General features: G+C 51.5%; 1 protein-coding gene across 1 annotated transcript in view; it reads left to right on the forward strand.

Annotated features, from left to right (window-relative positions):
• SAE1 (SUMO1 activating enzyme subunit 1) overlaps window positions 1–14,851 on the forward strand; it is a 54,649-nt gene extending 39,798 nt beyond the window's left edge. The window contains exons 7-9 of the mRNA XM_006911829.3: window positions 3,529–3,673; window positions 10,378–10,447; window positions 13,844–14,851. Of these exons, the coding sequence (XP_006911891.1) occupies window positions 3,529–3,673; window positions 10,378–10,447; window positions 13,844–13,936 (308 nt within the window). The 3' untranslated portion in view covers window positions 13,937–14,851. The remainder of the gene's footprint in view (window positions 1–3,528; window positions 3,674–10,377; window positions 10,448–13,843) is intronic.
• Window positions 14,852–15,640: the final 789 nt, after the last annotated feature.

Below are 15,640 nucleotides of genomic sequence, written 5' to 3' on the forward strand. Positions count from 1 at the left end.
GAGGCTAATTTGCAACATCGATTTCATTTTTTTCTATAAAAAATACTGTTGTTTTTTTTTTGTGGCCTTAGCGATTATGCTAAATACAATTCCGCTATTTAAATGCAATAAGAAATTTAGAGAAAGAAATACAGTGATTAATAATGTTGCTTTCCACATTCCTATTATAACACTAATCTGATACTGTTTCAGATTAAATTTGAATTTGAGTGTCATTTTTGCAAAAGTAGTATGTTCACAGTATATTAGTACGCAGTTTTCTAATACGTGAGAAGATTCTTAGTTTCTCCTTTTCAAAGTTTGCCTTTTCCGTTACATGGGCAAGCCCTGAACTTCAGAAGAGACACCAGCCTGTCATCCCTGGACTGCAGCAGCCTGAGTTAATTAAAAGGTTCAGATGAAGTCAATCAAGTTTGGGACTCTGGTTTTGTGCCGTGTTTTGATACGATTCGATGAGTCATCTTTTGGCAGAGCAGCTCGCCGTCCCTGACGGTATTTGATCTTAATGGGCTAGTTTTACAATCTGGAAACGGTGGGGAGGTGCTCTCCAGAAATGCAGAGTCAACAGCGATGTGTGTGTGTCTGGCTGTCTGGGAGGGTCAGCGAGGAGAACAAAGAGGGGAGTTTAATAAGCAAGAACTCGGCAGGGACTGGGGTCGCTCCTGGGGCTGCTGCCTGTCTAGGACGTGAGTTTTTTCCACCCCCCTCTGCCCCTGCTAACTGGAGTGCTGACATTCGAAAAAGTGAAAAACACAGCTTCTGTTTGCTTTGCTGCAAATAAGTGGCCGGGACTGACTGGCCGCCTTCCCAGAGGCCCTGAGAGGACCTCAGATGTGGTCAGTGAGGTATCTGGACGGTGCCAGCCTGCCGGCCCTCGTCCAGGCGGCCTGCACCAGAGACAGGCGAGGGGCCCAGAGAAGCAGCGGGGCCAGCTGCTGGCCCCTTCGCTCCCCCACTTAGTGCCATCTGATTTCTTTCTGAGATGAAACTGGTCTCACTCTGAAGATTGATGGGCAGGGTTCATGTGGCCTGTGCCTCCACATCTCACCCACTGAACTAGTAATTTAAAATTGATGGACCGTTTAAGAGAGGGCGGGGCCCTTCTGGAAAATGCACAAACATGTGGTCAAGTGGGGGTCCTCCCGAGGTGGGGGGCAGAGAGCCAGACCTCTTGGAATCTTCGGGCTGTGCTCCTAATGTCCTGGATTCGGTCAGGGTTAAGAAGCCCAGGGTTCGAATGCCAGAGTTGGCACTTCTGCTCCAGTACTTAGTGGCAGTTACATTGAACAAGCCGCTTACTCTCTCTGAACTGGTTTCTTCATCCGTAGAGAGAGAGAGGACCTGCCTCCCTCACCAGTTCGTCTGCGTGAGTGTTCACATATTTGCAGTTGACGGTGATGCCTGGCACGGAGTGGGCGCTGTTGCTTCTGCTGTTGTCCTGATGGTTTGAGTTTTTCTCCAAGAGCTTCTATTGCCTAGCCAAAAGGTGAAAAGCTTTGTGGTGAGGGCTGAAAAATTGTCCTCTCTTTTCTGTCCCTGTGATAGTTACAGCTTCTGGCCCAGAGATACAGAAACGAGAGCACTGCACAGGGAGGCACTTGTGGGACCCCTGCTCCTGCTCGCCACCCTGACGAGCAGACTCCGCCATCAGACTGCGCGTGGCTTCCCCTGGCCTTGGACCGTGCACTTGGCGCTGCCTCCTTCATCTGCTCAGACAGCACCGATACTTTCTCTATTTGTGGTCGTGTCTTCTCGGGAGTGATTGACAGGAATAGGGCTGACTTCGTACAGTCTGCTCGGAGTGCCCTCCACTTTGGCTGGACTAGCAGATTTTTAGATTCCTCGGTCTGAACCAGGGACTAAGCGCCTCTTCTGCCGTCTTTCCCACCTGCCCTCCGCTGCTTACTTGGTCACGTTTGTTTTCTCTGAGTCTGGATCCCAGCAGCACGTCTGCAGGGCTCGAAGTTCAGCTGAAGTGCAGGCAGATCAGTTGAGCCAGCGTCCGAATGGGCTTTGCCCTTGAGTTGGCTGCCAAGCGGCCAGGTAGAATTGAGGATTCTAGGAGCTGTCTTGAAAAACAGAGCCACGCTCCCAGACAGCAAACAGGTGTTCTGCAGCATGCGCGCCCCCCGCCCTTAAGCCTCCGCCATGCAGAGCCCCATGCTGGGCACTGAGCAGAGCGGAGCCCAGAAGCGGGCCGTGTCTCTTACCTGGGCCTCTTCAGTTGGGGTCCTCTCCGAACACGTTATAACCCACTCATAGACTTCCCTCAGGCTTCGGTGGAGCTGCCTGTCGTGGCCCCTAAGCCCCTCGTCCTCCCCCCAACGCCTTCACACGTGCAGAGACCAAGAGTCACTCGCCTGCCCTCGTGCTGTTCGCGCCTCCGTCCAACAGGCACACCGGGCTCGCTGTTGCGGGTCAAATGAATGAATGAATTTGTACTGCTTCTTGGAGAGTGCTTCTCAGCCTAGGCTGCTCATCACCGGAACTATTTGTGCGTCTTAAAACAGGTAGAAAGAAGGGTTCATTCCTTCTTCTGGGGTGGGTTCCAAATGCTTGCATTTTTAAAGAGCCTCATGTCAGTTTCCTGTTTTCAAACCACCTGAAATTAATTTTTATGGAAGAGCCCTTGTACTGATAGAGAATAGAACTTTACGAATAAGTTCACTTTTTCAGTCAGCAAATACAGATGAGACTTAAATGGAAGCACTTTGTAAACTGTAAAGCCCCCTCCAGGTATGACGTGCTGACCCAGAGCGCCTAGGGATCCACGTGTCTGTACCTCTGCTCTGTGTGATGGGGGAGGAGTATAACCCTGGAGACCAGCTGTCTGCCCGCCTTGGGGAGCAAGAATGTCACCTGCTCAGTGCGCAGTGAGCATCGTGGACGGGGCGTAGTGGCAGTAAGAGGTGTTTGTATTTCGATCAGCCCGATCATGTTCTCGCCTGTGTCTTTTTGTTTGGGCTGAAAATTCAAGCCTTGTTAGGATCTCACGACACAGTAGCTCTGATTTGCTGCCATCATTTCAACCTTTCTCTGGTTCATAATCAAAATTAAACCATTTCTGGAGGTTGACATAATCGTTGCACTAAGGGAGGTTGTGTTTGTAATGACTTGCTGTCTGATGAGCCCGAGCGTTTGGCGGGCCTTTCTGGCTGCGGCAGCCTTTGAACTGGTGCCAGCATGCGTGCCTCCTGCCCCTGACCTCTCCTCTGGGCCATCGCCGGGCCACACACACACACACACACACACACACACACACGGTCGTCGCTTCCTCAGCGGAGCTGTACCTGACACCACCCTACAGATGTCAGGTCCTCTGTTACACTGTCATGGCACATGTCACGGTCATTTTAGTCGTTTCTGTCATTATTTGATTTCCTTTCCGACCATACTTGTTGAATAAATGAAAAGCATATTACCTTTCCCTTGGCCCATAGTTTAATTAACATATACCTCCTAGAAAATGAAAAACACGTCGGGTAACATCTCTAAGCCTGCGTTCAGCCTCTCTTCTTCCTCCTACAGTGCTCCTGAAGTTCCGCACGGACAAAGGCAGGGACCCGAGCTCCGACGCCTTTGGGGAAGATTCTGAGCTGTTGCTCCAGATCCGAAACGACGTGCTGGACTCCCTGGGCGTTAACCCCGAGCTGCTCCCCGCGGACTTTGTCAGGTCAGTCTCGGCACGTGTTACACTCCGCCCAGGCTGGGAGACGCCTGCTCTCAGTACTGGCTTTAAGCTGGAGAGATGCTTCAAAGACCGAAAACCCCGAAGAGAGCCTCCTTTGCCACATTCTGCCATCTCTGCAGACCTCTGCCTCCCCGTTGGCATAGCAACAGTGTGAGAAATAGAGATGAGCAGGTTCTGTTTGTTTAACAGGTGTTTTATAGTCAGAATTCGAGGCGATGCGCAGTGCACGCGCCCCGTCGGGCACCGTTTCTCTCTACTCATCTTTTGGGGATGTTTCGAGATCAGTACACACAGCGCCTTTCCCTCCCTCCCTGCTCCAGCCCTTTGGCACTCCAGCACGGGAGCAGCACAGTTGGTCGAATCATTCCCCTGCTGCCAGGCGTCTGACGCCACAAATGCTGTAGTGTGTACGCAGGTAACTGCGGGATGCCTTTCTAGAAGGGGAGTGGCTGGGCCGGGACAGTGTGATTTGCTCCACGGTGGCTGCTGCCCATTGCCCTCCATTGACGATTTATTAACCAGTGCAGGCCATCCCGCGCCCGCACCCTCCCTCGCCCTGGGCACGTTCGCCTCCAGTGACCAGTCTTCGGTCTCACACGCCATCAGGTTTAGGATTTGCTTGGAGAAGTCCAGACGGGGACGAGGTTAGGACTCCCTTCCGGGCAGTTCTGGGGTCGTCTGCTCTTCGTCGTGTTTTCTTTCGGTGTCTGTGGGGGGCTTCTCCTTGCTTTGCTGCGCCTCCAGCTTGTAGCAGTGATAGTGACGGCTGTGATGATGCATGAGCAGCTGCCACGTGCCTGGTCTCTCCTCCACAATCCACCTCGTAGGTGAGAAGCTGCGGCCCGGGGCGCTGAGTGCCTGCCTAGTCTGAGGCGTGTGTGGCTGCTGACGGGAGCATCACGTATTGAAGACTTTCTGTACAGAGCCACATTTAATGTCGCAGTGTTCCCTTGAGACGTAATTCTTTTCCCATTATTTAAATTAAGAAACTGAGGCTCAGAAAGATTCTTTCACTTGCCCAAGGTTTCAGGAAGTAGCCAAGACCCTGGCCAGGTCGCACCACGCTGCGGACCGGTGGCGGTGGCACGCCCCGCGGTTCTCTTCTCCGCAGTAAAGGGAGTCAGGGTCCCTTCGTTCGTGTCCGGGCACCTTGTTTGACACCAGCAAACCCCGCCAGGGCTAGGACCCGCAGTAGGCTTCGAGCCGCCTGCCGAGCCCTCGGCCATAGAGCGGCAGCAGCCTGCGCAATGCCTTTGTAAGGTGGCACTGGGCGGTCGGGCCGAAGTCGGGCCGGGCCGGGAAGAGCCCCCGTCTCGGGCTGAGTGCCGGGCACGTGTGTCCTGGCAGAGGAAGGACGGTGCGTGAGAAGGGAGTGGCACCTGCTCTGCCTCACGCAAGGCTCCTGCCCCAGCAGACCCAGCCAGGCCGTGAGCGTGCAGCTGAGTGACTAGTGGGGGTGCTTAGATGAGTGGCTTGGCTCTGTACCGCCAGCCAGTGGCAGAGGCCCCGCTTCCGGAAAGAGAAGACGCTGCCTAACTGACGGCCCGCCCAGCGCTCGGCTGGTGGTCCACCCACAGCGTTTTGCCCCCCTGCCCGTCGCTTTGCAGAAGCGGCTCTCCCTCGTCCCGGTCCTCGTGTGCTCAGGTGTCCCCGCTCTATTGTCCTTTAAGTAAGAGGGGTTTGGTGGCCTCTTGAAGTCTGCCAGGGGATAGGTAGCAATGAGGCCTGAGATGGGATAGGGCCTTCCAGCAGCTGAGCCGTCCTTGCAGATTGCCCGCTGCCAGCCCAGAGCAGGGAGCGCTCGCTTGAGCTGTGCACAAGTGGCCGTCCCCCTCATCTGTCTGTGATCTGCTCGCACCGTCCTTGACGCTGCCTTCCCTGTTCTCTTTTCAGAGCTCTGTTTTCTGGTTGTGAAAGTAACATGCCCGTTGCCAGAACAGGCGGAAGGAGTGGCCGTGGCCGACGCCTGAATTTAGCCTCACAGACTTCTCTGTGTGCATTTACTCATATTTTTCTCTTTTAATAACAAAATGAGATCATACTTTTTACATGACAACCGTCATAGACTCACGTGTGTCAGAAATAGAGATCTGAGTCCTCACTTGTGTTCCATAAAGTTCATCATCTGATGTATGGTTATTTATTTAACCATTGCCTTATTAGTGGCCATCTAAGTTGTTTATGGTTTTCACTAGTATATGCTTTTATAATGGACATTCATAATTTGTGTGTGTAGTGTAACTTTTTAAATTTTTTTTATTATGTCAAAATGCACACCACATGCAGTGTTCCGTTTCAACGGTCATAAATGTGCGGCGGTCCCGTGGCACTGAGCACGTCCAGTGTCGTGCGACCGTCACCCCTCTCCACTTCCGGAACTTCATCATCCTGAACTGAAAATCCGTGCCCGTTAAATGCCACCTTCCCCCCTGCCTTCCCCAGGCCCTGCTGACTTCTAATCTGCTTTGTGTCTGTGCATTTGATGATTCTGAGTGGCTTGTGTGAGTGGAATCATACAATATTTGTCCTTTTGTGAACTTACTGGTTTTTACATTATAGAAATAGTATACATACTTTGGAAAAATCAGATAATACAGAATAAATTCAAAGGTGAAAATGAAAATCAGTCATCATTCCATTACCCAGAGAAAACCACTGACTGTTCGGTGTTATATCTTACACCCTTTCTGTCATAGCATATGTAAAAATACAATCCTTTGTAGATTTTTAAAAATGCTCATAATATTTATTGTTAGCGAAGGTGATGGGAAAAGGTGCAACCCTTTTAGTGAGCACTTTGGAAATATGTGTCAGCAGTCTTAAAATACTCCCTCTTTGGAATAGTGATTCTGCTCCTTGCTAATAAGAATATACCCTAAAGAAATAGTGTGAGCAAACATTTGTGTGCAGAACATATTCATTATCATATTAAAAGAAATTGGAAAGGCATTAAGGAGTTAATGATATAAAATGGTGCAGTGTCCTGTGTAGATTACAAATGATAAACATAAAGAAAAATGGAAAGAATAATATAGTCGTGAAAACCTGGATACCACTCAGCTAGATTCAGTTGCTAATGTTTTGCTTTTAGTTTCGGGGAGGGAGGCATGATGCTGGCATGATGCTTTAAAAATGCAACAGAGTTCATTTGTTGTATTTGGTTCTGTGTCTCTTAAAATCTAGGACTTGGTAGATTATGGCTTGTCACCTATTTTTATAAATAAAGTTTCGTTCCACATTTCATCTATGTATTATCTGTGGCAGCTTTTGTAGAATTTTTACAACTCTACAGTGGGAGACTTAGAGTTTAAACAGACCATGTGGCCTATAAAGCCAAAAAAATGTGCCGTCTGGTTCTTTATAGAGAACGTTTTCCAACTCAATCTAGAATAGTTGACCACTTTTTTTAAGTGTCCAGGCCACTTATATTATAAAATAGCTCATATTCTGTGTTTGTTAGATTGTTTCTTATGGTGACCTTTTTTTTCATCCTGTTTCATTTTTATTATTTAGACTTACGGTAAAATTTATTCTTGTTTCCTCATTGTGTATTTTTTAAAAATATACATAGTAAAATTTATTTTTATTATACAGTTCTGTGAGTTGTCCGTGTTTTGTTTTTATTTACAGTTTATGAATTTTTACAAAGGCATAGGGTTGTGTAACCACCACCACAATTAAGATACATTAAAGTTTCATCACCGCCCCCCTCCCGCAAAATACCCTTGTGCCTTCTAGTCAGTCCCCCACCAGCAGCCCCTGACCCGTGCCCCGTCCTTATAGTTCTGCCTTTCCAGTAATGTGGTACACAGGCAGACCTTGGGGACAGTGAGGGGTCAGGGCTCCAGACTGCCCTAATAACATAGTATCGCAGTAAAGCGAGTTGTGACCTTGTTGCTGGCAGAGGCTCTTTGACGAGTCTCTATATATTCTGGATACAAGTTCTTTATTAGTATATGATTAGCAAAATTTTCTCCCATTCTGTATGGTATCCTTTAAAGTACAGTTTTTAATTTTTATGAAATACAATTGATTAATTTTCTTTTTTCACATATACTTTTGATATCACATTTAAGAAACCATTGCCTAATCCGAAGTCATAAAGATTTATTCCTGTGTTTTCTTCTAAGAGTTTCACAGTTTTAGCATTTATTTAGGTCTGTTACTCATTTTCGAGTGAACTTTGGTACATGGTCTGAGGTAGAGGTCCAGCTTTATTCTTATGCATATGGAGACCCAATTGTTAAAAAGACTTTGTTCCCATAGATGGTCTTGGCACCCTTGTCAAAAAATAATTGACCGTGTGTGTATTTCTTCATTTCTGAAGTCACGGTTCCTTTTCACTGATGTGTGTGTGTGTCCTTAAGCCTATACCGCACAGTCTCGGCTGCTGTAGCTTTATAGTAGTTTTAAAATAGGGACATGTGAGGTCTCCAACTTTGTTCTTTTTCAAGATAGTTTTGGCCATTCTGGATCTCTCATATTCTCATAGGAAAGTTAGGATGAATTTTTCCTTTTCTACAAAAAAGGCAGTTGGAATTTTGATAGCGATTTTGCCTAATACCTAGGTTAATGTGGGGGGTATCGCTCTCTTGGCAATATTAAGTCTTCTGATCCATGAACAGGAGGTAGCTTTCCATTTATTGAGGCCTTCCGTTCCTTTCTACAATGTATTGGAGTCCTCAGAGTATAAGTTTTACACACACCTATTGTTAAATTTACTTCTAAATATTTTATTCTTTTGGATGCTATTGTAAGTAGAATTCTTAATTTCACTTTGGAATGCTCATTACTAAGGTATAGAAGTACAGTTGATTTTGTATATTACTCTTGTATCCTGCAACCTTGCTGTATTAATTTAATCATTCGAATAATGTTTCTGTGGACATCTTAGTATTTTCTGTATTCCAGGCCATGTCATCTTTGAATATGTGTTACTTCTCCCTTGTCAATCTGGACATCTCGTTTCTTTTTCCTTCCTTAATCGCCCTGGCTAGACCCTCCAGGAGCTCAGTGTTGAACAGAGCGGTGGGAGCACACGTCCGTGTCTCGTTCTGACTTGGGGGCAAAGCCGTCAGTCTTTAATTATTAAGGATGGTGTTAGCTGTGACTTTATTAGAGATGCCCTTTATCAGGTTGAAGAAGTTTCCCTCTGTTTTTAGTTTGTTGAATGTTTTTATCATTAAAAGGTGTTGAATTTTGTCACATGCTTTTTGTGTCCACTGAGATAATCATGTGATTATTGCTCTTAATTCAGTTAATGTGGCACATACTACATTGATTTTTCAGATGTTAAACCAACCTTGCATTCCCGGCACGAATCCCACTTCATGGTGGTGTGTAGTCCTTTCTCTGTGTTGCTGGTTTGGTTTGCTACCATTTAGTCGAGATATACTTAATATACTTTTTTTTAAGAGAAAAAAGGCAGAATATTAAATTGTATAGGATGATTGCAAGAAAATAGGTGTGGTTTTTTTGTTTGTTTGTTTGTTTGTTTGTTTTTTAGGGAAAAAATTAATATTCCTGCATTTGATTATCATTGAGTAGCGGCATTATGGATGATCAGTGTTTCTTCAGTATGGTTCTCCATGTGTTTTAGAGTTCTGTAATGGACCTTGATAAACAGGGGGAACAGTTGCCTCTGTGGCTGAGCAGATGGGCATGCTGGTCCTGGCCGGAGTGCGGGGAGAGGGCGCATCTGTGCACCACTGCTGGGACCGTGATGGACACAGCCCTTCTGGAGGGCATTTTGGCAAAATATGCCAGGACCCAGCAATTCTATATTTAGGGATTTGCCATAAGGAATCATTTGGACAGCTATGCCAAGATGTATGATCGCAGTATTTAACAGCCTAAATATTCATAAGATTACAGTGCGGAATGAATAGTAGTTGATATTTCTTGGGTTTAAAATTATACACATTTAGATACGTGCACTTTTAAAAATTCCTAGAAGGATGCGCACACACTGGGGGGACTGGAGATGGCCTCGCGGTGGCAGGGCTCCGTCACAGGGACGCTTCCCTTCAGCCTGTCTGTGTCCCGGTGTGCTCGTCGAAGAAACACCTTTGCATCCATGGTGGGAACTGGCAGAGCCCATTTCCTCTGAGGAGGGGGTGGAAGATCGGTTCACCCCTCCCCTCCACCCCAGACAAGTGCTTCGAAGGGGCAGGTGACAGTGTCAGCTAACATGTGTCCTGTGGATGCCCGATTCTGGCCCAAAGGGGCTGGTATCTGTGTGGGTAGTGAGGACTTTTTCTGTCCCCATACTTTAATTTCGGGTTCCAAATTACCCATGCCTCCTGCGTGTTAACACAGGCCTTCCCCCCACATTTGTCTGGGAATAACACGGAACCCACTGCTCATTACGGGTAAGGAGAGAATTGCGAGAATGTGACCGGGGCACCGACACATCTGATGTTCGCAGGACCTTATTTTTAGGAAGCACAAATTTAGTCTTTCCTTTAACCTAAATAAAAAAGGTCATGAAGCGGTTCCTGCCTGCCCAGGGTCAGAGGTCTCCCCAGCCTTCTGCCGACCCCCGGGTCAGGTGTCATCTTCACGCCGTGATGCCGGCATTCCCGTCGCTGCTGAATCGACGCCTCCTGGTAGACGTCCGTTCAGCGGCCCACGCCTGGCAGCCCTCCCGTTCCGCAGCGCTTCACTCCACTTGTCTTCTCTCCCAGGTACTGCTTCTCCGAGATGGCCCCGGTGTGTGCGGTGGTCGGCGGAATCCTGGCCCAGGAAATCGTCAAGGTAACAGTCACTGCGGAGCAGCAAGCGGTTGGCACTGCACTCCTGGCAGATGTGCGGAGGGCGAGCCTAGGACTGCCGTTCCCGCCTGCCTTCCCCGCCCCACGCGGCCCCCTTTCATGCACCACCCTCTTCCTTCCCCTCTGCAGCCCATCCAGGTGAGCTTTCCGCACCTGAGCTGGACATAGCGCCCTCAGGATGCTGTCCCCTCTCCCCTAACTGTGCCGATTGGTTATCTGGTGCTTATGGGTGCCAGGTATTCCCGTGACTCTGTGAAAAGGGTACTGTCGTGATCCCATCTGTGGGCGGGACACCACTGAGGCCCTGAGAAGGGACTCCAGAACCCGTGCCCGGAACCTCTGTGGGGTTCCTCTGTCCACACTGTGGCTCCACAGCTCCCCCTCATCACTGCGCACGCTGTGGGTACTCACGGGAGGAAGGGGCGCACTTCCAGTAGGGCCCCACAGGGCTCCGAACAGGCCACCGGTGACCATGCAAGACAGGTATCATGGGCCCTCTCAAAGGGAGGCGTCTCGCTTGAGGCGTAAACAGTCACTAGCACGCCCGTTTGAATTTGTTCCAGAAGAACATCTAGACTGCCGAAAGCACAGCACACCCCACATGTATCTTACTCTCTTTGGGGACTTTGGTATTTTCCCAAAGATGTTAAATTTGCCTTTTGCTTGACTACTTTAGTGGACTTGCAGTGATGGTTTGTCTTTTTCTTGTACGGGCAGAGTCGTGCCTGGTTAAATGATCTTCCAAGTCCATTTACATGTCAAGTTCGAGCTTAGGAGGCTGTGGAGACCCACCTCTCACTGCTCTGTCCTGGGGCCTGCGGGCCTGCTCTGGACACATCCCGCTCACTCTGGACATCCTGCCGTCGCAAGGCTTGTTTCTCTCTCCTTTTCTGATCCTTTCCTCTGGCCCAATGTCTTCTTTTCCCAACTCTGACCTTCTGTGTCACGGGCAGCAGGACGAGCACCGAGGTGCTGTGGACAGGGACAGAGAGGAGCACGCAACGGCCAGGCCTGTCTTCTCGGCCGGCGCCGTCCGCTTAGCCCGGAGAGATGTGGAAATTGCGGTTCATGTGCCGAGGGTGAGAGAGGGCGGTGGCCTCCCAGAGAGCTGTGTGAGGGGGTCCGGGACTGTCCAGGACCCGGCAGGAGAGGGCGCAGGGACGGAAGCGTCAGGGGCGAGGTGGACGGCATGGATTCGTAGCCCTTGATAGCCACGGCAGCAGTGGTAGACGACATTTCTTGCAAGGCCACTGCGTGCCACCCACGCCGCGTTCTTCCCGCGGAGGGACGCGTTCGTCCTCACAGCAGCCCCGCGGGGCGGGGGCCGTTGTGCTCCCTGATGTGTGAAGGAAGCACGGAGGCGCACGGAAGTGGGGAGCCAGGACTCGAGCCTCAGCAGCCTGGTTTTTGAGCCACGTGGTTCTCGTGCCTCAGGCGCCGTCCCTAAGCAGCGCCCCTGTCCAGCGGCTCTGCATGGACCCGAGGCCACTGTCCTCATGCCCACACATTCACGTCCGTAAATCCCATTGAGAAGCTGCTCCTGGGTTTTTCACAGGGGATGGAGGTGGGGGTCAGGGCAGGTGGCCTTGACCTCAATGACTGCAGCAGCTTCTCTGCATCCCATTCCTGACCTCGGATGCAGCCCCCTCGCTGCCTGCTGGGGACAGCTGTTCCCGCAGCCCGTGTCTGTTTACCCCAGTGCGCCAGAGCTCCGCATTCCCGGCTGCCGGGTGTGTCTGGAATCTGCTTCCCCCATCTGGCTGGGGCAGCTCTCGACCTCTGGCCCCGCGGTCACCCCGTGCCCTCTGTGTTGTCCGCACCGCGCCCCCTCACTGACACGTTCCAGCCCTCAGTCAGCTGGCAGTAGCGTCCTGCAGTGAGAGGGCCAAGACCCCTCTCCTCTCCTGAGACACCGTCTGACCACTCATAAAACGGACCCGCTGGGAGCAGCGGGCGTGCAGTAGCGTCTCTTCCCTTAGAGTCATCTTGTTTCCTTCCTTCCCCGGATCATCCCACGTGTTCTGCCCACATCCCCGTCACATCGTGTTTCCTTAGGTTGAAACCATCCTCCCTCCTCTCCCTCCCGTGCTCAGTAGGTTTCCCCGCGCACAGAGCAGGAGCGATCGTGGCAGCAGCCGTACCAGGCTCCATATTAAGTCACAGTGTCAGCTCTTGTTACTTGGGGTCCAGGGGTCTCAGCTGTCGTCACGTGGCCCCCCCGGCCAGGTGCTGGGGCTCCTCGGGGGCTGGTGCGGGGCCCCCGGCACCAGCAGGAAACAGCAGCTCTCACTCGAGAATGTGCTCTGTGCCAGGCACGTTGCAGGCGCAATCGCATTTCGTTCTCGCCAGAAACTCCAGCCGGCGGGTGCTGTTCATTTGCTATTTCCCATGCAAGCCAGAGGAGCAAAGCTGTGTCAGACCCAAGCCCTGGGCAAGGGGACCTCAGGATGCTCAGCACGTGTCCTTGCACAGATAGCTAAACAACCACTTGAAGTAGGTCCGATGTCCCCATTTTACAGATGAGGCGATGGATTGGGATTGGCACTCAGTTCCAGAAGCTCAGGCTACTTAGCGCACACTCTAACCTTGTAGGGGCGGGCCCGCCTCATCGGTGACAGCCTGGTGCTCCCGGGAACCGCCAAACACTGCCTAGCAGCTTGCTTAGGTCCCCTTAAGTGGTGATCCCGTTTGCCTTCAGAACCTCTTAGAAAAGTCACTGGTACCTATGAACCCAGTACACACGTATACACATGTGACTCAGCATGCAATTTCGGGGTGTCTAACCCTGTCTTTAAAAGTGCTGTGCCCCTGTCAACCCCACCAGACCCTGTCCATTTCGACGGCTGAACTGCGTCTCCCAGGCCCTCTGCATGCCAGCCCTGGCCCCTCCTGTGAAAGGCAGGCGGCACAGCCTCCTCATGGAAGCCGCTTCTGCGGCAGTGTGTGTCCCCTCAGGTGGCGAAGGCTGCAGCCTAGGACGTGTTGGAATGAATCACTGCCTTTCTCAGTTGAAGAGTCATAAATAATTACTACTGCCGTTTGCCAGGCGCTGCTGCTTCACGCTAGGCACTGTTAAGAGTATTCGAGGTGCATCATCTCTTTTAATGCCTATGATGATAGATGTTATTTTCGTTTTATGTGGGGAAAGTAAGGTTCAGAGAGGCCAGAGGATCCGTCCAAGGGCACACAAGTGCCAAGGGCCAGAGCAGAGAGACATGACAGAAACGGCTCCACACACAGCCACGTGGCCCCTGAGGAGTGAACGCGGCCTGTGGAGGACCGTCTGCCCACGTTGCTTGCAGAAGATCTGGGTTAGGCTTTTCCTGTTCTTTTTTTCCTGCATTCCGCACTGGCGCTGAGGCCCTGTTCTCCTCCGCAGGCGCTGTCTCAGAGGGACCCTCCCCACAACAACTTCTTCTTCTTTGATGGCATGAAGGGGCACGGGATCGTGGAGTGCCTCGGCCCCAAGTGAACCCAAGACGTGGAGCCCCGGAGACGCCGACCCCCAGCGCGGCCCCAGCCCCCTCCCACTACGAGGCGTCTCCAGGCAAGGGAGGACAATGCTCCGGACCAGCACACAGCCGACCCCTGCAGGCGGCGGGGCTGGGCGGATGCACTCCTCTCGAGGGCCGGCCGCTACCGAACATCACGGGGCGTGGGGCCTGGCCGTCTGCCAGCTCCCCTGAGTCGCGATCACCTGAATGCACCCCGCCGACGCCTCTCTTTCGGGGTGCTGTCACGGCGTCTCCAGGCCCCGGGGGTGCCGCTGGAGGTGCCTGCCAGGAACTGACAGGCCTGGTTGCCTAGGAGCCTCTTGCCACTCTGCTGGACTTATTCCCCACCTGATGTCACACAGAGAGGAGCTCGGCCTCCTGTGGGAATAAGGCCCGGGCCCGGTGGAGCACCAGCGGGGCCGCAGCTCCTCGTGCAGACAGGTGCCCCGGGAGAAGACATGGCAGGCGGAATGCGTCTCCTCCAGAGTCTGAGATCCTGCAAAACAACAGGTGGCATCTGCTGTGCCGTTCGTGAGTGCTGCTGGGGGATTAGCGGCTCCAGCCTGGACCGTGGAAGGGGGGAGATGGGACCGCGTCCTCCCGGGCACAGGGGCGAGGCCTTGCGAGTCGGATTTAGTTGGGAAATGTGTTTGGAAAGGCAGCCCCCCCGGGGCTTCTGACCTGTCGGGGCCCAGCTGGGATGGGGGCGCGTCTTTTGAACAGAGCCCCCCATCTCCGATGAGGCGTAGGCTGCTCTGGAGGCTGTTACGTTTGAGGGCCGCGTTGGGCCTTCATTTACCCCTGAATGGCAGCTGTTTGTGTTTTTATATATTTTCTAGATTTCCATGGTTCTTTTAAAAAGAAATGATAAAAATAAAGTTATTTGCTTTAGATTTGTTTGCTCTTCGTCCACATTTGACACTTTCGCTGACAGAGTGATCCCAGCAGTTCTGACGATTGTCTGGATGTCGTGTGACGCCAAGATCCCTCCCCTCCGACACCGTCCCTGCCACCGTGCTGCTGGGTGTCAGGCAGATCGCTCCCGCTCTAGAGTGCAAGCTTCTGGTTCCACTTGTCTGTCGAATAACACAGTTAAACAGTGGCCGTTCTCACTGATGAGAAAAATGAAATAAAAATAGAAAAGGAATAAAACACGATTCCGATGCTGCCTTCTACCTAGATCTGTGTGCCGGGCCCTGTGCAGAGTGCAAGCGAGCCGTGGCCTCTCGTAAAGTTAAGTTTAGGTGTACGTGCCCCGGTCCCTCACCTGCACGGGTCAGAGCCGTTGCTGGAACGCCACATTCGGCTCCACTCGGTGGTCTGGGTGTGTCCAGGTCTCACCGGCAGCTCCTCCCTGGTGTAAGATCATGTGAGGTTTGGGCCTGGCGGGTTCCAGTGAATAAATCAGCTCCTTTCTATTTAAATCCTGGAGCACTTGGTGAAAAAGAACTCGGTTCCCGACTCTCCCCCCAGGTCACCTGCTCCCGCCCTGGGTGAGGCCAGCGCAGTGTTTCTGGAGGGGCCCCTTTCTGGGCCCCCTTAGTGTCAAGTTAGGGGCACCAATGTCAGCAATTTTATTGACGCGTGAATCTCACGCTGTCGTCGAAATTTTGAGCTAATTACACCGTTGACTTTGCAATGTGGGACCTTGGTCACAAGGGGGAGCAGGCGGGTCTGGATGG

Source organism: Pteropus alecto, unplaced genomic scaffold (assembly GCF_000325575.1).
Source record: "Pteropus alecto unplaced genomic scaffold, ASM32557v1 scaffold194, whole genome shotgun sequence".
Lineage (NCBI taxonomy): Eukaryota > Metazoa > Chordata > Mammalia > Chiroptera > Pteropodidae > Pteropus > Pteropus alecto.